The sequence below is a fragment of the Trichosurus vulpecula genome, chromosome 5, assembly GCF_011100635.1.
Source record: "Trichosurus vulpecula isolate mTriVul1 chromosome 5, mTriVul1.pri, whole genome shotgun sequence".
NCBI lineage: Eukaryota > Metazoa > Chordata > Mammalia > Diprotodontia > Phalangeridae > Trichosurus > Trichosurus vulpecula.
Window position 1 is genome coordinate 280,685,657 of NC_050577.1, and position 23,873 is coordinate 280,709,529.

At 35.4% G+C, this 23,873-nt stretch overlaps 1 protein-coding gene and 1 pseudogene across 2 annotated transcripts in view; one reads left to right on the forward strand and one right to left on the reverse strand.

Annotated features, from left to right (window-relative positions):
* CCDC91 (coiled-coil domain containing 91) overlaps nucleotides 1–23,873 on the forward strand; it is a 543,117-nt gene that overhangs the window by 388,140 nt on the left and 131,104 nt on the right. For both annotated transcript variants that reach the window (XM_036759376.1, XM_036759375.1), the window contains exons 10-12: nucleotides 12,028–12,120; nucleotides 12,215–12,283; nucleotides 19,687–19,863. In XM_036759376.1, the coding sequence (XP_036615271.1) occupies nucleotides 12,028–12,120; nucleotides 12,215–12,283; nucleotides 19,687–19,863 (339 nt within the window). The remainder of the gene's footprint in view (nucleotides 1–12,027; nucleotides 12,121–12,214; nucleotides 12,284–19,686; nucleotides 19,864–23,873) is intronic.
* On the reverse strand, nucleotides 8,615–9,190 carry LOC118850166 (annotated as a pseudogene).

Sequence of the window (23,873 nt, forward strand, 5' to 3'; positions counted from 1 at the left end):
TAAGAAATGAGAGAGGAATATATTGAGAAAGGGAGAAAGGGAGAGATAGAATGGGGTAAATTATCTCACATAAAAGTGGCAAGAAAAAGCAGTTCTGTATTAAGGGAAGAGGGGGCAGGTGAGGAAAAATGAGTAAATCTTGCTCTCTCCGAATTTGACCTGAGGAGGGAATACCATACACACTCAATTGGGTATCTTACCCACAGTAAAGATGGAGGAAGAAGATAAAAAATGGGGGAAGATAGAAGGGAGGGCAGATGGGCGTGGAAGTAATCAAAAACAAACACTTTTGAAAAGGGACAGGGTCAAGAAAGAAAATTCAGTAAAGGGGGATAGGTTAGGAAGGAGCAAAACACAGTTAATCTTTCACAACATGAATATTGTGGAAGGGTTTCACGTAATGATACGCATGTGGCCTCTGTTGAATTGCTTGCCTTCTTAGGGAGGGTGGGCAGGGAGGGAAGATGGAAGAGAATTTGGAACTCAAAGCTTTAAAAATAGATGTTGAAAAACAGAAAAAAATAGTTTTTGCATGCAACTAGGAAATGAGATACACAGGCAATGGAGCATAGAAATTTATCTTGCCATACAAGAGAGGAGGGGAAAGGGGAATGGGAGGGGAATGGGGTGACAGAAGGGAGGGCTGAGTGGGGAATGGGGTAACCAGAATATATGCCATTTTGGAGTGGGCGGGAGGATAGAAATGGGGAGAAAATTCGTAATTTAAACTCTTGTGAAAATCGATGCTGAAAACTAAATATATTAAATAAATAAAACAAAATTAAAGATTAAAAAAAAGAAACATAGGTTTCTATACCTAATGGAGGGTGTATTATTTCCTTTTTGAGCCAATTCCAATGAAAGAAGGTTCAACTGCTCCCTCCAACTTACCCATATTCCCCTCCAGTGTAATAGTTTTTTAAGTACCTATTTTATGTAAGATAATTTACCCCATTTTAGCTCTTCCTTTCCCCTTCTCCCAGCACATTACTCTTTCTCGCTTATTAATTTTACGTTTTTAGACATCATCCCAAAATAGTCAACTCACCCCTGTGCCCTCTGTCTATTTACACTCTTTCTCACTGTCATAGTAATGAGAAAATTCTTAGGAGTTATAAGTTTCATCTTCCCATGCTGGAATGTAAATAGTTTAACCTTATTGAACTTCTTATGATTTCTCTTTCTTTTTTACCTTTCAGTGCTTCCCTTGAGTCTTGTATCTGAAAGTCATATTTCCTATTCAACTCTGGTATTTTATCAGAAATATTTGGAAGGTCCTCTATTTCATTAAATGCCCATTTTCTCCCCTGAAGAACTATACTCGATTTTACTGGGTAGGTGATTTTTGGTTGTAATCCTAGTTTCTTTTTCCTGTGGAATATCATATTCAAAGCCCTTTAATCCTCTAATGTAAAAGCTACTAAATTGTGTGTGATTCTGACTGTGGCTCCACAACCTGGGTGCTCTGGAATTTGGCTATAAGAATCTTGGGAGTATTCATTTTGGTAACCCTCCAGAAGTAATCAGTGGATTTTTTTCAATTTCTGTTCTGCCCCCTGGTTCTAGCATAGCAGGATAGTTTTCCTTAATAATTTCTTATAATATGATATCTAGGTTCCTTTTTATGCATGGCTTTCAGGTACTTGATAATTCTTAAATTATCTTTCCTGGATGTATTTTCCATGTCAGTTGTTTTTCCAATGAGATATTTCACATTTTCTTCTATTTTTTTTTTGTTCTTTTGACTTTGTTTTATTGTTTCTTGGTGTCTCATGGAGTTATTAGCTTCTCCTTTCCCAATTCTAATTTTTAATGAATTATTTTCTTTAGTGAGATTTTGTACCTTCTTTTCTATTTTGGCCAATTTTGTTTTTTAAGGACTTCCTTTCTTCAATTAATTTTTGTATCTTTTTTCCCATTTGGCCAGTTCTGCTTTTGAAAGAATTCTTCTCTTTAGTGGATTTGTGCCTCTTTTAGCCTTTGTCTTCTTCTGCTTTTCAAGATATTACTTTAATTTTTTTTTGTATTTCCTTTGTCAAGCTCTTGACTCTTTCTTGAGTCACTTTCATTTCTTCTCCCCATTTTTCCTTTGCCTCTCTGATTTTTAAATCCATTTTTGAGTTCTTCCAGGGATTGAGACCAACTCACATTTTTCACTTTGAGGCTTTGTAGGTAGCTACTTTGATTTCATTTTCTTCTTCTGAATTTGTGTTTTAATCTACCCTCTCAATGCAGTAACTTTTTATGGTCAGGTTCTTTTTTGTTGTTGTTTACTCATTTTTCAGTCTATTTCTTGACTTTTAACTTTATTTCAAAATTAGGCTCTACTCCCTGGATGAAGGGGCTACTGTTCTAAGCTGCAGCCTTTTTGTCCAGCTGTTTTCAGAGTTCTGGGGGTCTGAAAGCATTCTGTGCTTCCTGGGTGGTCGTAATGGCAAGCAAAGTTGGATTTTTTGCTCTTTTTCTCGATTGAGTTCTAACCAATGAGAGACTTTATATGTGAGCTCTAGCCAATCAGACACATGTGTATTGAGTACTAGTCAATCAGACACATGGATTGAGTTTTACTCAATCAGATAATGACTAGAACTGTATATAAAGATACCCAGTGTTGAAAGAGAGCAGATATTGAGAGAGCCAACATCGAGAGGGTGAGCTAGTGTTGTGAAGAAGAGAGGAGACAAAGAAGAAGAATGAGCTTTGAGCTTTGAGATGAGAGGAAATCTTTAAGAGCTGGAAAGAAACCTTTAGAAGCTGAGAGGAAACTTCTGGGAGATGGGAGGAGACCTCTGAGAGTGAAGTGGAGACCTCTGAACGTGAAGAGAAAACTTTTGTTGGCAAAGACTTGCTGAAGGAGCTTCCAAGGTGTAAAAGCAAATAGAGCTGTAGGGCAGAAAGCTGCCTGTGGGAAGGAGGCTTAGCCTAAGCCAGTTTTAAGAGCTGTTAAAGTGAACTGAGCTGTTATTACAGAGTCTCTGGACTTTGGAGGTGAATTGAGATGATGGTGCTGGTAGTGTGTGTTGTTGCCCTGTTAAGCTTTGTTTTCTCTGAGGCAGAAGCTGTGGGCAGGAACCCTTCAAACCTCTTATCAGGCAGAACCAGGAAGAGCTTGGAGTGGAGCAGTCCCAGTGAGCTGAGACACCCATCAGGAGTGAAAGCTGCCTAAGTGTGAATCCAGGTGAGATTCAGGAGTGGTCAGCCTACAGAGGAAGAGCCATGGTACTTGGAAGTCAGCCTTGAGTCAAGATGAAAGAGGACTTTACTTGGACACTTGGTATTGATTAAGAGGATTGTTCTTATTGTGATGTTGTGGTATTTTCCGCTACCCCTTAAGGATGTGTTGTTCTAGGGAAGACCCTAGCCTGGGACCCCTTGATTTTGGGGATGCAATGATGTATGCTGTGTAGTATCATGTTCTTACTGTGACCTAGGAGTGGATAGTGTGACATTTTCTGCTATCCCTTAAGGATGCACCGTGCTAGGGAGGACCCTAGTCTGGGATGCTCTGATTGTGTAAACAAGTATTTTGGGGAATGCTACTTGAATGCAATGATATATTCTACGTACCATATGACATACTGACTGTTATGATATATATATATATGTATGTATGTATGTATTAGATTATATGTTTTGCTTTAGGATGTTGCTGTGAATGTGCTTTACTTTATTGAACAATGTTTAGTTTGTAACTGTAATAAATATTAAATTAAATATCATTGTACTACGCAATTAGACCTTTTAAATTATTTATAGCAGCAGTCCTCAGCCATGATTGGCATTACAGTGGTACAATATAAGGTGCTCTGATCTGTGAAGAACTATGAGCTTTGATGTGCTAGCTAATATTCCTCCTTGCCTTGGGACCATGACCAAGGACTGTGACCCAGATCCACATATGGGCATAGTACTGAACCCACTGCTATCAAAAAGACTACTATAATCTCCTTCTGACCAATTGTTGAACTCTTTATCATCTGTGGGTAAGTAGAAGCTAAATGACAGCATGAGACAACAATAAGACAAAATCAAAAGAATGAAGAAATAGAAGAAAATGGGAAATATTTCATTGGAAAAATAGCTGACCTGGAAAAGAGATCAAAGGGAGATAATTTAAGAATTATTGGTCTGCCCGAAAGCCATGACCAAAGAGCCTAGATACCATATTTCAAGAAATTATTAAACTGTCCTGATATCAGAGGGTAAATAGAACTTGAAAAAATCCACTGAGCACCTCCTAAAAGAGATCCCAGAGCCCTCAGGTCAAGGAGGAAATATTGTACTCAGCCAGAAAGAAACAGTTTAAATATCATGGAGCCACAGTTGGAATAACCCAGGATTTAACAGTGTCTACATTAAAGGATCAGAGAGCTTGGAATACTGTAATACAGAGGGCAAAGGAGCTAGAAACACAACCAAGAATCACCTAACCATTGGAAACGAATATAAGCCATCAGGATCACACACCTGAGTTCAATTCATCATTCCTGATGAAAAGACCAGAGCTGAAAGAGGAATAGTTAGGTCAGTTTAAAAAAATTGTTCTGAATTTAATAAGCACCAAATAAAATGGGCATTTCCATACACGTACACACACACACATACCCATGTGTATTATATAAGTGTATACATATATCTGTATGTATATCTATATATATATATATCTCTACATATCTACATATATATGTAGTAGAACAGAGAAATTAAGAGAATTTTATGGGAAATTATAGATCTCTATTGTATACAGCTTGCTTTTTTAAAATATTGAATAAATACAACATGCAGCTTTAAAAGCTGGTCTGCTCATCTGATTTTTTGGCCTTTCTTCTATTCCCTTCTGAGCATTAAAGAAAGAATGAAAGAAAAAGAAAAAATACTCCTCTCCATTTCCCATCAGCTACACTGCCTTTGGACTTCTTTGGTTCCCTCCATCATGCCTTTCTTCCCCCAGGAAACTCATCAATAATAAATCACATTATACCACAAGATTGAATTTTCCTAGTACTTTTGTCTTACACTCTTCTCTTCAGACTGCATCATCACACAAAGGGCAGAGACATAGGTTCCAGTACCTGTGTTTGAGCAGTGAGTTCAGGATGGTTTTCTCCCCTTTTCTCACCAGCTACAGTATTGGGGGACTTCTCCATATCTTTCCACTGCCTATACCTATAATACCAACCCTCTTCATTTCCGCCTTGAAGAGTTCTTCATTTCTTTCAAGAAGCAACTCAAGTACTACCTTCTAAACAAAGCCTTTCCTAATCGACCTAACAACAAATGTCCTTCCTCCCTAACTACCATGTATTTATTTTGTATTTTTCCTGAATATCCTTGTACATATAAATGTTGTCTCCATTGATAACATATTAGCTACTTGGTAGAACAAGGTCTTTGTATTCATACCACTTTACAGTGTTTGGCACATAAATAGATATTTAAGAAATATTTGTTTATTGCTTGATTTACTCCAAGTCCAGCACTCTAACCTCTAAACCATGCTGAAAGTGTATAGTACTTAAAATGTCCAAATAATCAACTATAATCATTATTTAGTATTTGAACTTTCTGGCAGCCATAGCCAAAAGGAAAAGTTCAGCAATTTGAACCTTATGAAATTGAGATAAATTCATGATCACATACCTGAATTCTAACAGCCATGATTCTTTAGACAAAAACATAATATATAAAAATGCTATCCAGTTGTGATTGTGATTAGATCTGTTTACAGTATCTCTTGTGACTCACATTCCAGGAAAGTAGATTTATTTTTATTTTTATTTTTATTTTACAGGAATAAAGTAAAACCACAGGATCTCTCTATTTATATTTGAGTCTGCATCAAGTGTTTTTCATTTAGCAGAACTACTTGCAGAGAAAAAAAATATAACAACCTATTTTTTTTTGTTTTAGGTCACATTTCAAAACCTCTCTCTCTTCCTATGCCATTCTATAAGAATGTCTCTAAACTCAAAAAATTGCACTTTCTATCCTTCATACGGTTTATCAAGACATTGTGATGTAATGGATAGAGAGCTGGTCTTGGATCCAGGAAGACCTGTATTCCAATCCTATTTCTGACACATTTTGACTGTATGAACATAGACAATGCACTCCACCTCTCAGTGCTCTAGGCAAACTCTCCAAGACTATAAATTTCAGAGAAAATGCCTACTTAAATGGGTAGAGTGAATTTCCTTATCTGGAAATTCCCTATTTCAAACCTGTATCCTATAATTTACTGAAACATTCTATTATATTAGTATATGGATATTTTTATAAAGAAGGAAATAAAATACCTTTCATAAATTACGTATATATACACATATACATATACATATACATATACATATACATATACATATACATATACATATACATATACATACCAAGTTGGAGGGCAAGATTCACTTGACATCTATTTGTAAGTTAGAACACAAACTGTGACTGATTTTTCAAAGTAAGATAAAATCAACATCACAAATACTCAATTTCAAGAGTTCATAATGGGCTAAATTTATTGGCAGGCTAGCCTAACTTTAAGTACTAGGTCTAATATTATCATTTGTGTTACTAGAATAATTATTGCTTACTGATACCTCAATTCCACTAGAGTAATTTTCTGCTGCCCTTTTGGGCATGGAGATTCCCAAAGTATAATGAGACTCCATACCTCTATATCGATATGCATGTGTGTGTGTATGTATGTATATACATACATTGTATACATGTATATGTGCATATGTGTGTGTGTGTGTATATATGTATATATGTGTGTGTGTGTGTGTATACCTGCAGGGAGTGAAAGCTAAGATAAAACCTAAGAAAAGGCTTTAACCATTTGTGTGCTAAAATCAACTCAGGAAGGTTTATCACCCAGTGTCTAACCCTCAAGGTGATGGAGTTGCTTTTGTTTGTTTTTTCCTAAGAAAAACAATAGAGATCACTCTGTAGAGGTCTGGGAAATGGATATGAGTGGAGGAGACAGTAGGAGGAAGAATAAAGAATGTCAATCTCATGTTGTAGAGGTGAATTTTGAACTCCATGAAAACCTAATGTTGAGACATCCAGTATCTCAGATCAGTCATAAAATCCTGATGTGAAGTTTAATAGGAATAATAAGGGAAGGAAAAATAGAGACAAGAAATATGTGTATTTTAAAGATCCATTTCACATACTGCTAAATCAAATAAAAAACTTACTCATAAATATTTCTTTACTCATGATGGAAATTTTCTCCTACTGATAATAAATAAATAAAAACATAAATACATAAACAAACAAATATGGACAACAGTGGCTTGCAGGTACCTTGAAGTTTATTATAGATTGACCTTTTCTCATACAAAGCATCTTAATGTTTATATATATGCTTTTATTCTCCTTGACTCTATTTTAATCACATTTCTTTTAAAATCGTGTGTGTGTGTGTGTGTGTGTGTGTGTGTGTGTGTTTGTGTTTTAATTCCTGGGAAGTTACCTGGCACTGAAAAATAAAAGTAGTTGGCCTAAGGTTAACACTAAGATGAAAATTAATTCTTCTGTGAGGTATTTGTCTAACTTAAATATGAGAGAATATGCTTTCTTGGGCTGTATGGAGAACTGTTGCAACATTTGTAATGCTGTATGATCTCTTGGATCTTTAGATAAGAAAGCCATATTTTATGATAATATTATTCCTACTTTATAAAATATGTATGTTACAATCACAAAAGATAAATAGGAAAAAACTCCTTATTCCACCTAGGTTTGGGAGGCAGAGATGAGGGGGAAGAAAGGGCTCAAAACTTAGTTCATTGTCTATATACCATCCTCCCAAATGTAGCTAGGTAAAAGTCCCAAAAGGCATTCCAGAAGGTCCCTCCAAGGTATGCTTAAGACCTATCAAACTCACAAGGTTGTATGTTCCAATCTCTACCTAAAAGGAAAACAAACACAGAGAGTAAGGACTTGAGGCTCTTTTATGGGGCCATGTGGCCTCGAGAGAGGTTGAAGATTTTACAACCTCCCTGCTTACAACATTGTCTCTTATTGGACACTGTGAATAAAGAAGTTTCCAAAGGAAGTAAGGAGAGGAAGTGGCTGAAGTCAAGATCCCATCATCATTAATGTCTCTGTAACCAGTTAAAGAGTGACTAATTGACAAGAACCAGTTTCAGAACATCTACACAGTCTCAAAAAGATACTTTCCCTTTTTGTCATTATAACTCCCACACTCTGTGTCTGAAGAGGTGATATTTTAGGACAGACCTCCATTACAAGTTGATCAACCAACAAACCAGAAAATCTATCTCACCACACATCATTTGCTATCATTGTTTCCACCACATGAAAACAAACATTTTTTCTTGGTCTTTCATTATTATGTGAAAGTAACTTTTTTATCTTTGATCCTCTTGAATATTGATTAGCCAGTTGCTAATGGATTCTTTTGGAGGAATGATTAAAAATTTTTACTTTTTTTTGAGTCTTTAAGGAATACTATTTTGCAACTTAAAATGAACCACTGCCTTCCTAGGGTTCAACCCTGGTGGACAAGAGGGTAACAGAGGTACCTTGCCTTATGGTGTTAAAACTAGGTTGGGTTGGGGAATGAACAAGATGTCAGAAAGATCTCTCAGCTGTAATATAGGCTTAGGGAGGCCACAGAGTTCCAATGTATCCTGAATTCTTTGTCTGTTATCAGCTCAGTTTTTAGGGTCCTTTTCTTTAGGACTGGCACTTGAGCCCAATTTGGAGACCCAGATTTCATTGACCAAGTTTCTTTCCAGGAAATCTTAGTCTCTCAGGGCCTGGGAAATATGATGAGTCTGTGAGTCTGTCATCAAATCAATTTGAGATGGAGTTAAACAGAGCATAGGGAGGAAGAGCACATTGGGACTTAATTTTCTGTGACTTGTATGAAATTGGACTGGGCATCGCCTCCTTATAATCTGCTTTAGATCACTGGCTCATCCTGGATCCAATAATATATCCCTTATTACTCATAGGGATCTTAGCAAGGTTGTATGCCAGGTTATTCTTCTCATTGTGGAGGTAGCATCCAGGTCTTCTGTGAGGTGCCCCCATAAGGGGCAAATTCTTATTATCTATTCTGTTTGGAGTGTGGCAGAAGGAGAAAGATTTTCCTCATTTGACATGATCCAAAACAATATTTGAACTGCGCTTCTGAAAGCTCCCATTCCCAGTTCATGTTGCTAGCTATATGTACAGTGGGGTTGTCAAGGCAACAGAAGGGGAGAAAAAATTTTACTTTTACTGAATGCCTAATTATTTTCTTTTATGTTTAGGCTTAGTTTTGCATCTCTTTTATTTTTTCATTGTCAACCAATCTCCTTTGTTTTTCTGAATATTTTATTCCAATTTTTATTTTGATTTCACATAGAGTAATTTTGTATGATTCTAATTAGGTCTTGTAACTTGAAAGTTTTTATTTTCCTTTATGTCTGCTAAGTTTGTTCTTCAATGTTGTCATTCTAAAATCTAATTAGGATTTATGTCTTGGTGACCTAAACTTAACCTTTCTTTCTGTTGTAGCTCTCTGAATTTTTGAGATCTCCATTATGCAATCTGTCTCTAATTTTCTGGACAGATTTTCTGTATGATTTCTTGAAATGTGGTATTCAGGTTTCTTTTTCATAATATTCTTCTGGAAGATCTCTTAACCTTCTTTTCTTCTATTCTACTTTGCAAGTCCAATGTCTTATTTTGTAGAAATCTCACTTTCATTTTGATTGTTATTTTGAACTATCCTTGATGATTTGGAATCTCATTGTTTTTTCAGAGGTATTTGCAGAGTTTGTTGCAATAACATCATCTCCATTGGTGAATTTTGATTCATTTTTGTTGTTTGTTGTTGCTGTTTTTACAAAATATTTGTCCTTTTAGTTGGCTTATGTCTTCAAATTTTTGTTTATTTCTTCTCAAGCCAGCTTTCGTTTTTCTTTTACAAGCCCTATCCCTAGCCTTCACTCTGCTGATTTTTGTATACTCTCCTTGATGGAATTGTACTGCTTATGGAAAATCCTTTCCCTTCTGAAGTACCAACATTACAGTGCCCATTTCCTCGCACTTGTTGCCTATTGTCTATTTTCCCACATCACCAATCAGTCAGTAAATATTTATTAAGTGCCTACTTTGTGCTAGGCATCATGCTAAGTGCTAGATTGATTGAAGTATACAGTTGTTCTCAAAATGTGAGGGTAGTCAATTGAGACACTGCTGTAGGGAGATATAGAGAGGCCACAATAGTTGGCCTTCTATCCACCTTTCCCAGTCTTGTTCTTTGAAACTTTCTTCTTTCTTGAAGTAAGCCAAAGGTTCTGGTTCAGAAATGGTGTAATGAGAGTTCCTTAGCACACTTATAAAAGTTGTACTTCTAGGAGATTTGCACATCAATCTCTCCACCACCTTTTGTTCATTTATTTGTTGACTGCCTGTTTCCTCTTTTTTTTATTTTGTCAAAAGCATTTTTTTATTATAGCATTTTTTTATTTTTAGTTTTCAACACTCAGTTCTACATAATTTTGAGTTCCAGATTTTCTTCCCTCCCTCACCCCCTCCCTCCCCAAGACAGCATGGAATCCCATGTAGCTTCCATGTTTAACTTTGCATTGAATTAATTTACACACTAGTCAAGTTATGGAGAAGAACTGTGATCAATGAAATGAATCACGTGGAAGAAAAAAACAGGACCAAAAAAAAACCCCAAAAACAAAAACAAAGGAGAGAAAAAGAAAAAAAAGGTGGGAAAAAAAGGCTAGCATGAAGTGTGCCTCAATCTGCATTCATACTTCATAGTTCTTTCTCTGGATGTAGATAGCATTCTCCATTGTGAGTCCTTTGGAGTTGTCTTTGTACCTTGTGTTGCTGAGAAGAGCGAAGTCTGTCAGGGTTGGTCCTCACAGAATCCATATATCTGTGTTTGTGTATAATGTTCTCCTGGCTCTGCTCCGCTCACTCAGCATTATGTCATGTAGGTATTCTAATTGCCCAGAGTAGAAGCAATGTGGCCTTGTGTTCGCTAGCACATTGGAATGAAACCTAATATTCTAGCTCTGTGTACTCTAATACTGAGCAGCATTGGGCATTACATAGTATTCTCTTGGCCTCTTCTGGTTTAACTTAATGTGTCTATGGTAAAAAAAACATATGCTGCAGAAATTATAATTAATTGAATATTTACTTCCATTCAACAGTATTCTTTACTATGAAAAGTACATGATTTAAGGATGATATTTGGCCTTAGGTATTTTATCTATCAACAGCATTTGATCATTTCTTTTGCTGTAAGCTGAAAATCACTGTTCATTCCAGTTACTTATCTTTCTGTGTTTGATTTGAAAAGCTAATTCCTAGTCTGTCCCCATTTTATTCATCTCCTTTCAATTTTGAGTTGTTTCCTTTCAGAGGATCTCATATCATATACTTTAGTTTGATGAAGAACTAAGAAATATACCTTGAAGTACTTTAGAAAGGTATTTAATGTGGTAGATATGGTAGTTTTGGGGAAGAGTTCAACTGTTAGAATTCAATTTAGGTAAACTTCACAATATATAAATTTATAATACCTATACTTCAAGTCAATAACAACAACAACAATAATAATAATACCTAACAATTATGTAGTGCTTACTATGTGCTGGGCACCGTCCTAAGCACTTTACTTATTATTTCATTTGGTCTCTCAGCAACCCTGGGAGGTAGGAACTATTTTTATCCCCATTTTACTGATGAGGAAACTAAGGCAAACAAAGGTTAAGTGACTTACCCAGGGTCACACAGCTAATAAGTGTCTGAGGCCAGATTTGAACTCAGGTATCTTCCTCACATCATGCTCTATCTAGTTCACTGCCTAGCAGCCTCATTACATGTCAAGTTAAAAGCATTCATTAAATTCATTAAATACCTACTGTGTGTGTGCTAGACATTGTGCTGTTTCTTGGCAGTTGGAATTCAGCAGCTCTACTCATTTCTTTTAGAATACTTGCATCATTTTCATAACAATAATTTAATTGTCTTTCCTTAAAGCATCAGAGGCTTCTGGATATGCTTGATGCAGAGAAGGAAAAACTAACAGAAAAACTAAAAGAAGCTCTGACTCAACAGTCTCAAGATCAGAAAGTAAGATTACAAGTGCTATCTATTTGGAAAAAAATAGGTCTCATTTCTTCACGTAATAAATCTAATATCTATTGAACCATTTTATGATTTGCAGGAAATAATGGGAAAGTATATGGCAGAAGAAATGCAAAGAAGTAAAGACGCATTAGCAACTGCAGCAAAGGTATTGCCATATATAATAATTGGTTTCTTTATAAGTGAATGACATTTAAGAAATGTGAATTAATTATTTTGTTATTTCTCTATTGTTATAATAGCGTCATACTAGAAAGAGGATTTTTCCCCTCATTTCTCCCTTATATTTATTTTAATTCAAAAAATATTTAAATGTCTATATTCAAGGCCCTGTGCCTGCCAAATTGAAAGGAAAAAAAAATTTTAATGTTCTTTACCTCAAGGACTTTCTACTAGGGTATATAACATGTAAACGGAGAAGGAAATAGAAGATAAGTTGAGGAAGGAGAGTGCCCTAAGAACTAGGCTATAAAGAAAAACTTTAGATATAATGTGGCTCCAGAAATAAACCCAGAAGGGAGACTAAGGATTCAAAGATGGATTCAGTTGAATAGCCAGAGTGAAAAAAACAGTCATTAATAGTTCAGTGTTGATCCAGAGCCAAGATGGCAGAGAAGGGGCAAGCACTCACATAGGCTCTCCCTCAGGCCTCTCCAAATGCCTTTAGGTAATGCCTTATACCAAATTCTGGACCAGCAGAGACCACAGATGGAGAGAAGGAGGCAATTTCCAACCTCAAGGCAGCTTGGAGGGTCTATGAGAAAGGTGTGTTGTGCCTGGGTGAGAGTGAAACCCAGTCCAGTAGACCAGGCCCAAATCAATCAGGAGCCAGCCTTGAAAGTGACTGAATCAGTGGCAGCAGTGGTGGTTTCTGGACCTGTGAGACCACAGATAGTAAGGGGGTTACATAATTGGTAAGAAGGAGATTACAGGGGTCACTTTAATGGCACCAGAAGCAGGACTTGTGTTTGCAAACAAGCATTGCCTATTCTTCTATCATCCTAGGTCTCAGTGCAAGGGCAAGGAGGAGCACTACCATACCAAAGATTGCCACAGCAAGGGAGAGGGAACCTTGGTCACAGTTCCTGGGTAGAAATAATGCTTGTGGTCACTCACAGACCATTGCACAGTATAGGAGAATAGGAAACACACCTCTCTACGTCATACCAACTTGGAAGAACTGAAAACTTACAGGTCCCCAGAATTGCCTCTGAAAACAGCTACACAAAATACTCTGAAGCTTGGGACAGTGCCACCTCAACTTGAAAAGCAGAGCCCCACTTCAGCTTAGAGGTAAAAGTCAAGAAATAGGCTGAAACAGATAGTAGTCATAACTGTGAATGTGAATGGAATGAATTTTCCCATAAAACAGAGGTGGATAGCAGAATGGATTAAAAACCATAATCCTACAAACAGAGGGATACACATAGGGTAAATGTAAAAGGCTAAAGTAGAATATATTGTGCTTCAGCTAAAGTAAAAAAAAAAGCAGGGGTAGCAATCCTAATCTCAGACAAAGCAAAAGCAAAGGTAGATCTAATTAAAAGAGATAAGGAAGGACACTATATCCTGCTAAAAGGCACCATAAACAATGAAGCAATGTCATTATTTAACATATATGCACCAAGTAGTATAGCATGCAGATTCTTAGAGGAGAAGTTAAAGGAGTTAAAGGAAGAAATAGACAGCAAAACTATACTAGTTGGGGACCTCAAACTCCCCCTTGCTGAACTTGATAAATCTAACCCCAAAATAAGCAAGAAAAGTTAAGGAGGTGAATAGAATGTTAGAAAAGGCAGATGTGATAGATCTCTGGAGAAAACTGAATGGGGATAAGAAAGAATGTACTTTTTCTCAGCAGTACATGACAGATACTCAAAAACTGACAGTGTGCTAGGGCATAAATACCTCACAATCCAGTACAGAAAGGCAGAAGAAGTCAATGCATCCTTTTCATATCATGATGCAATAAAAATTATTTGTAACAAAAGACCATGGAAAGATAAACTAAAAATTAATTAGAAACTAAACAATCTAATTCTGAAGAATGAGTGGGCCAAAGAACAAATCATAGAAACAATTAATAACTCGATTCAAGAGAATGACAATAATGAGACAACATACCAAAACTTATGGGATGCAGCAAATGCAGTTCTTAGGGGTAGTTTTATATCTCTGAATGCTTACGTGAATAAAATAGATGGAAAGGAGATCAATGAATTGGGCATGCAACTGAAAAAGGAGAAATTGAGAGTCTCCAATTAAAAACCAAATGAGAAATACTGAAAACCAAGAGAGAGATTAATAAAATTAAATCAAGAAAACTCTTCAATTAATAATTAAAACTAAGAGCTGCTTTTATGAAAAAACCAATAAAACTGATAAACCTTTGGTCAATTTGATTTAAAAAAAGAAAAAAGAAAACCAAATTACCAGTATCAAAAATGAAAAGGGGGAATTCACCTCCAATGAAGAGGAAATTAAAACAATAATTAGGAATTATTTTGCCCAATTGTATGCCCATGAAGTCGACAACCTTAGGGAAATGGATGAATATTTACAAAAATATAAATTGCCCAGGTTAACAGAAGAGGAAGTAAAATACCTAAATAACCCCATCTCAGAAGAAGAAATTGAACAAGTCATTAATAAATTCCTCAGGAAAAAAATCTCCAGGGCCAGATGGTTTTACATGTGAATTCTATCAAACTTTTAAAGAAAAATTAATTCCTAAACTTTATAGACTATTTGGGAAAATAGGTGGAGTCCTACCAAATTCTTTTTATGATACAAATATGGTACTAATACCTAAACCAGGAAGAGTCAAAACAGAGAAAGAAAATTATATACCAATTTCCCTAATGAATATTGGTACAAAAATTTTAAATAAAATAATAGCAAAAAGATTGGAGCAGCTTATCAGGAGAATAATACACTACAACCAGGTAGGATTTATTCCAGGAATGCAAGGCTGGTTCAATATCAGGAAAACTATCAGCATAATTGATCATATCAACACTGAAACTAGCAGAAACCATGATCATCTCAATAGATGCAGAAAAAACCTTTGACAAAATACAACACCCATTCCTATTAAAAACACTAGAGAGCATAGGAATAGATGGAGCCTTCCTTAAAATTATAAATAGCATCTACCTAAAACCATCAACAAGCATTATTTGTAAAGGGGATAAGCTAGATGCATTCCCAATAAGGTCAGGGGTGAAACAAGGTTGTCCTTTATCACCCCTGCTATTCAATTTGGTACTAGAAATGTTAGCTGTAGCAATAAGACAAGAAAAAGAAATTGAAGGAATTAGAATAGGCAAAGGAGAAACTAAATTATCACTTTTTGCAGGTGATATGATGATTTATTAGAGAATCCTAGAGAATCAAGTAAAAAACTACTTGAAATAATAAACAACTTTAGTAAAGTTGTAGGATATAAAATTAAAGCCACATAAATCCTTGGCAATCCTATACATTACTAACAAAGCCCAACAGCAAGAGACACAAAGAGAAATTTCATTTAAAGTTACTGTAGGAACTATAAAATATTTGGGAGTCTACCTGACAAGACAAACATAAGGGCCTATATGAACACAATCATAAAACACTTTTCACACAAATAAAGTCAGATCTGAATAAATGGAAAAACATCAGTTGCTCATGGTTTTATCTAAATTAATTTATTTATTCAGTGTCATACCAATCAAACTACCAAAAAGTTATTTTGCAGAGCTGGATAAAATAATAACTAAACTCATTTGGAATAAAAAAGGTCCAGAATATCAAAGGAATTAATGAAAGAAATGCTAGGGAAGGTGGCCTAGACATACCAGACATTAAACTGTACTATAAAGCAGTAGTCATCAAAACTACTTGGCACTAGCTAAGAAACAGAGTGGTGGATCAATGGAATAGGTTAGGTACACAAGACATAATAGTCAATGACTATAGCAATCTACTCTTTGATAAACCCAAAGAATCCAGCTTCTGGGCTAAGAATTCATTATTTCACAAAAACTGCTGGGAAAATTGGAAAATAGTATGGCAGAAACTGGGCATAGACCAGTATCTTATACCGTATACCAAAATAAAGTCAAAATGGGTTCATGATTTAGGAATAAAAGCTAATACTATAAGCAGTTTGGGAGAGCAAGGAATAGTTTACCTGTCAGAAGAATTCATGACCCAACAAGATATACAGAGTGTTACAAAATGGATAATTATGACTACGTTAAATTGAGAAGTTTCTGTATAAAGAAAGCCTATGCAACAAAGATTAGGAGGGAAAAAGTCTTTACAACCAGTATCTCTGATAAAGGCCTCATCTCTAAAATATGCAGGTAACTGAGCCAAATTTATAGGAATACAAGTCATCCCCCATTTGAGAAATGGTCAAACGATATGAACAGGCAGTTTTCAGAGGAAGAAATTAAAGGTATCTATAGGCATATGAAAAAATGCTCTAAATCACTATTGATTAGAGAAATGCAAATTAAAACAACTCTTAGGTACCACATCTCTCCTGTCAGATTGGCTAAAATGACAGAACAGGAAAACAATAAATGCTGGAGAGGATGTGGGAAAATTGCTACATTGTTGGTGGAGTTGCAAACTGATCCAGCCATTCTGGAGAGCAATTTGAAACTATGCCTAAAGGGCTATAAAAATGTTCATACCTTTTGACCCAGCAATACCATTTTTAAGACTGTATCTCTGAGAGATCAGACAAGTGTGAAAGGGACCCATATGTACAAAAATATTTATAGCAGCTCTTTTCGTGGTAGCAAAGAATTGGAAATCAAGTGGATGCCCATAGTTTGGGGAATGGCTGAACAAATTGTGGTATAGGAATGTAATGGAATAGTATTGTGCTATAAGAAACGGAGATGATACGGACTTCACTACAACCTGGAATGACTTACATGAACTGGTGCTGAGTGAGGGGAGCAGAACCAAAAGATCAATATACACACACTATCTGTCAGGACTAAATTTTATAGACTTGACTCCTCTCACCAATGCAAGGTTCAAAGACAGCCCCAAAAGACTCATGATGGTAAAAGCTATGTACATCCAGAGAAGAATTATGGAATCTGAGTTCAGATGGAAGCAAACTATTTGCTTTCTTTTTTTATCTTTTTCCTTCTTTTTTGGTTTGTTTCTCCGTTCTCATGATTTATTCCCCTGGTTATAATTCTTCTTTACAACTGGACTATTATGTAAAAAAGTTCAGTGTGAAGGTAGATATAGAACCTACATTGGATTACATGCAATCTTGGGAGTGAGGGGGGAGGAGACGGAAGGAGAGAAATTTTGGAAGCCAAAAAACTGTGGAAGTGAATTTTGTCAACTAAAAATAAAAATAATATAATAATAATGATAATAAAAAGAGATAGGCTGAAAAATGAGCAAAAAACAGAAAAACATCCTGACTATAGAAAATTAGTATGGTGATAGAGAAGATCAAAACACAAACTCAGAAGACAACAGAGTCAAAATTCCTACGTCCAGAGCCTCAAATAAAAATATGAATTGGTCTCAGGCTATGGAGGAGTTAAAAATTTAAAAAAAAAAAGTCAAGCAAAAGAGGTAGAGAAAATTTTGGTAGAGAAATGAGAGTGATGCAAGAAAGTCATGAAAAATGCATCAGTAGCTTGGCAAAGGAGATACACAAAAATATTGAAGAAAACAACAGCTTAAAAAAATAGAATAGGCCACATGGTAAAAGAGGCACAAAAATCTAATGAAGAAAAGTACTTTTCAAAAAGTAGAATTGGCCAAATTGAAAACGAGTTACAAAAGCTCAATGAAGAAAATAATTCCTTACAATTTAGTATTGGGCAAGTGGAAGCTAATGACTATATGATACATCAAGAAACAACAAAACAAAATCAAAAGAATGAAAAAATAGAAGACAACATGAAATATCTTCTTGGACAAACCAGCTGACCTGGGAAATAAGTCAAGGAGAGATAATTTAATAGTTATAGGACTACCTGTAACCCATGATTAAAAAAAGAGCCTAGACATCGTTTTCAAGAAATTTTCAAGGAAAACTGTCCTGATATTATGGAACCAGAGGGTAAAATAGAAATTGAAAGAATCCACTGCTCACCTCTGGAAAGAGATCCTAAAATGAAAACTCCCAGAAATATTATAGCCAAATTCCAGAGCTCCCAGGTGAAGGAGAAAATATTGCAATTTGGATAAAAAGGAAAAAGAAATTCAAATATTGTGGAGCCACAGTCAGGATAACACAAGATTTAGCAGTTTGTACCTTAAAGTATCTTAGACTCTGGACCCAGCAAAACAGAATGTAATCCTTTAGAATAAAAAATAAATATTCAATGAGATAGAAGACTTTCAAACATTCCTGATGAAAGGAATACTGAATAGAAAATTTGACTTTCAAATGCAAGACTCACAAGAAGCAAAAAAAGTTAAACAGGAAAGAGAAATCATAGGGGATTCAATAAGGTTAAACTGTTTATATTCCTGCATAGGAAAATGATACTTGTAACTCTGAAAAAGTTTCTTATTTTGAAGGCAGTTAGAAGGAGTATACATGGACAGAGGGCATAGGTATGAGTTGAATATGATGGGATGATTATCTAAAGAATTAAGATTAAAGGGTGAGAAAGAAGAATGCACTAGGAGAAGGGGAAAATGGAGAAGTAGGATGGGTCAAATTGTCTCACAGAAAAGAGGTCATGAACACAATATTCATAGTAACTACAGTGATATAAATGGAAAGAACAACAACCATGAAACAACAAAAAGAATGTTGCAAAATTACAAAGAATGAGCATGACCTCAAAAAAGAGAGTTGAGGAGATACCTTTACAGAGGTGAGGATCTGTGGATCTGGTACCTTGCATATATTTTTTTACTTTTTCACCATTTTTTTGCCAATGTTGTTTTGCTGATTTTTTTCTCTGAATTGGAGGAAGGATACTAGAATATATTTTTATTATGTAAAAACAATGCAATATCAATAAAATTTTATTTTTAAAAGATTGCCATCATCTCTCAGATTTTTTCAGTTGTGAATTATTTTGTACTAGGCTATTGGTCTCTTACCTGAGATTAAAAAGAATTGAGACTAAGGGATTCAGAAATCAAGATGTGCAGAACTTTATGTTTAATTTAGAGGTGATGCTATAGCATTTAGTGAGTAGAATTTTTATGATGTCACTTTCTCTCTCCTCTTCACGCATACAAACTGGTTTTATTATACTTTCTACTGCCACTGATCATTTGTGAGTCCTAATCCATTGAGAGAAGTCTTCATTAATGCCGATGTATCTTAGAAACCCTGGGAACTATGTTTAGTATACTTATAGAATGAATATAGATATGATATTACAATGGTGATCATAGATGCAATTTTAGTTTTACAAAGCATGTACACAAAACAAAACTGTATGTAAACCCAGTGAGAATAAAGAGTAGAGTCTGTGATAATGTTCTCATTCAGTAAATAACTATCTTCTTCAAATAATCATTGCTTTTAATGCTATTGCTTTCATTACTGTTTCAAAGATTGAGAAAGAGACAATGAAGGATGCTATTTTAAAAGCAGTAGAAGAAGAAAGAAAAAACTTGGAAAAAGTTCATGCTGAAGAGAAGGAAATATGGAAAGCTGAGTATGATAAAAATCAAGAAAAAGTATCTCGGGCAATCCAAGAAGCTTTACAAGAACAAAGAAAAATAAGTCAGGTCAGTAGATAACTTCATGGAAATATAGCTTTCTCTCCCTTTTTGTTCTTATTTATTTCAATTTATTTCAATATTATTTTACAATCTTTTAAAATCATATCAATCAAAATGGTAAATTTTTGTGTTCATTCACTCAGTCATATGAATCTTTGTGACCCGTAGACCATATAGAGCTCCAGGCCTGGATAGAGTGTCAGACTCCTCTTCCTGAGTTCAAATCCAGCCTCAGACACTTGCTAGCTGTGCAACCGTGGGCAAGTCACTTAACCCTGTTTACCTCAGTTTCCTCATCTACAAAATGACTTTGAGAAGGAAAGGGCAAACCACTCTAGTATTTTTTCCAACAAAACCCCAAAAGGGGGTCACAAAGAGTCAGACACAACTGAAAACGACTGAACTACAACAAACTCAGAAGAGTTTGCTTCAAAAGAGAAGCAAGAAGATGAATATGGTGAAGAAAACCCTTTAGTTTCTAACTAACATCAGGCTGAGGCCTTTGCCATGCAAGGAAAGGGGGAGATAACCGAAACCCTGCCTGGGATTTTTAGTGGAAAAAATAAGGGGATTACAAGAGTACACCCCATGGCATGATGCCCCTTATTTCCAATGTTTAAACTTCTGTTATTTAAATGTAAAAGCATAACATAATTTTCATGCTGTGGAAATGGTAGGTAAGTAATACATTTTCCCCCTTTTTGCCTGTTTTGTAGTTTCTAATCAGCTTCTAACTTTATGATGAACATCAATGAATACATGTTCATCTCTTACTACAAGACAATTAATTGAGTCCATTTTCTTATTAGAATGTATTGCTAAAGAAGTAATTAATTCTGTCTATTTTATGCCAGACTTGACCTAGACCAGGCCTGTGATTCAGATTCAATGGCTAATTAGCACAGAGCTACTTGTAGACCATAAAAGATAATAAAAATAACTTTAATACAATTAAAAGAATACACATTCAAAATTAAAAGGCTATCAAATGCTACATTACCATAGCAACCAGTCAGCTAGGTCAGGAACTTCATGAGGCATATTCTTCAGGCTGTGGAAACTTAGGTATAATACTCTGATACCTATCTCTTCGGGTTGGGCCTATTGTACTTTTAAGTATGGTTGGAAATTTAGCATAGTACTAACAAAACTTCCCTGTCCCCTTCTGAACTTTCTTCATAGGTTTTCTGACTTATGATTATTTTTAAATATTTTATTGGTAATCTTTTCTTTCCTTCTTTTTATTCCGTCACTATCATTAGTCAAGTCAAACTATTTTAGTCAAGTCACTATTTTAAAGCTTAGAGGTAAGAAGAAAAGGCAAAAAGCTCTCAAGGAGCTCACAGTCTAATGGAGAAGGCATCATGCAAAGCTACATACAGTAAACAACATAAATATAGGAGAAATTGGAAATAACCAACAGAGGGAAGATACTAGCATTCAGGGAAGTCAGGAAAAGATTTTTGAAGAAGATGAGACTTGAAGGAAGCCAAGAAAACCAGGAGGCAGGGATGAGGAGGGAAACAATTCTAGACATAAAGAGTAGGAAGGTGGAGTGTCATGTTCTAGAAACAGCAAGAAACAGCAAAACTCTGGATTACAGAGTATGTGGTAAGGAGAGGGAATGTATGAGAGGAAAATCAAGAAGGAAATAGGTTATGGAGGCCTTTGATCAGCAAACAGAGAAGTTTATATTTGATCCAAAAGGGATAAGGAGCCATAGGAGTTTATTTAATAGGGGATTGATAACAGGATCATTTCTCTGTTTTGGGAAAATCATTTTGACAGCTGATAGATTGTTTTGGGGAGAGACTTGTAGCAGGAAACCAACCAGGAAGCTATTGCAATAGTGTAGGCATAGAGTGATGAGGACCAAAACCAGAGTGATAGAAGTGTCAGAGAAGAGAGGAGGCATATGTGAGAAAGATGTTAGTACCCTCAAACTCCACTCTCCTTCCCCATAGAAGGCCTCCCTTGTAACAGATAAGTGTAGTAGAGTAAAACAAATTAACTCATTTGCTTTGTCTGAAAATATATGTCTCACCCTGTACTTCTAGTCCATTACTTCTCTGCCAAAAAGTGTGACAAATGATTCATCAGTATTCTTCTGGAGTTATGATTGGTCATTGCACTGACCAGAGTTCCTAAGTCTTTCAAAATTGGTTTCCTTTACATTATTACAGTCATTGTTACTAACTTAGTAATTATTCATTAAAAACTGGACATAACAAAATTTTGAAGTTTTGCTTATATTTTCTTTTCTGTTCTATGTTATATATTTTAAATGTTCATATTTTTCAAATTATCATAAAAAGAAGAAATGTGCATGTGTGTATGTGCATATATATGTACACATATATATGTATTTAATAAAAAAGAGGGACTCAGACAAAAATGTTTTGATTCCAAGTCCTGCGTCTATTCTGACATGCTGAGAAGATGGAAAAAACAAAAATGACTGTTTTGAGCCTGAGTAATTAGGAAGCTGGTGATGGAAGTAATAGATGTAGGGAAGATAGGAGGAAGAGGTTTAGAGAAAAGAGGATAAGTTTAGTTTTAGATTTACTGTTTTTTAATTAATTGGGACATTGAGGTCGAAATGTGTGATGCGAATTGGAAATACAAGTTTGAATCTAAGGAAAAAGAGGGACCAAGGATACTGATATGAGAGTCATTTCATGTTAAGGTGATAATTTAAGTTGTGGGAATGGATATGATATCTAAGGGAAAAGATTTGTAGGGGAAAAGAAAAAAGATTGGATAGTGCCTCCTTTCACTTCATCCAAAGTACCTTTAAATAATTTAGCCTTGGAGTTGAACCTCTAATTGAATAAAGTTTTTCTTCCTATAATTCTAATAAATAAAAATAGCACTGTAGCACAAGTGGCAAGAGAACTGGATTTAGAGTCAAAGGATTTGAGTTCTAATTCCTAGTTCCTGTCTCCAAATGAACACTCCTCCCTCCATGAAATAGAACAAAACATAGATTATTACCTACCCTTTCTTGAGTCTACTGGTTGAGAGAAATTAACCATATCCAAGTAGTCTATATAGCAACTCTAAGATCCTAGGGAATCTTTCTGGGCAGCCACACGTACTTAGCAATTGATGGCATCAGACTCTTTTTATAAAGTCAACAAATAACATGTCTTTATACTTATATGTACTTTTTCTGGATCTGATACTCTGAAAAATCGATGACTTCTGAGCATATCCTAATTCCAGTAGTCCTTGCTTGATGGTACTACATAGTTGCTCCAACCAAACTCTAGCTAGGCAGTTGGCAGTCTTAAAACAGTAGTGAAATCCCTCAATATTTACTGTTTGACTTTCTTATATCTCCACATGAAGGCTCTAAAGTATGTACATAGTTTTAAAAATACTTTAATAAGGAAGCTATTATATAAATACAAATTTAGTAGCATTAATCTTGTTCACTCACTTTAATCTTTTATGACAGCATCTGATCAAGCTTGGCCTTAATCAATTCCTTTATATGATAATTTTTCCCAGTTTATAAAGATTAACTTGGGTTTTTCTAGGATTTGTGTTGCAATAAAAATCAGGTTTTTTGTATCAGATGTGCCTCTTTTGATGGTATAGAAAAAAAGCCTCCTATTCCCCTGGGACATCTCATATAAACATTGTTACAAATTGGAGATGTTATGGTTGAGGCCTCCCAACTTTGACAAAGATGGATCAGGTATATTCCTTCACCAAGAAAATGTCAGGCATTTTGCAAAACTCAGGAGGATATGAGATATTAGTAAATCCAAATGACTTTTTCTTTTCAGTAGAGTTTTCCAGAGTTTTCTATTTTCAGACGTATGCTATCCAGGTGGACACTAGTATTTATACAAGAAATCTTTGTATTCAAAAGAACTTTATAGTCATTGTGTGTGTGTCTGTCTGTCTCTCTGTCTGCATATGTGTAGAAATGCTGTTTGAAGTCAGAACCAATCCATTTTGAAACATTTAAATGGAGTTTTGATTTAAGTGATTGCAAAGCTTGTCTT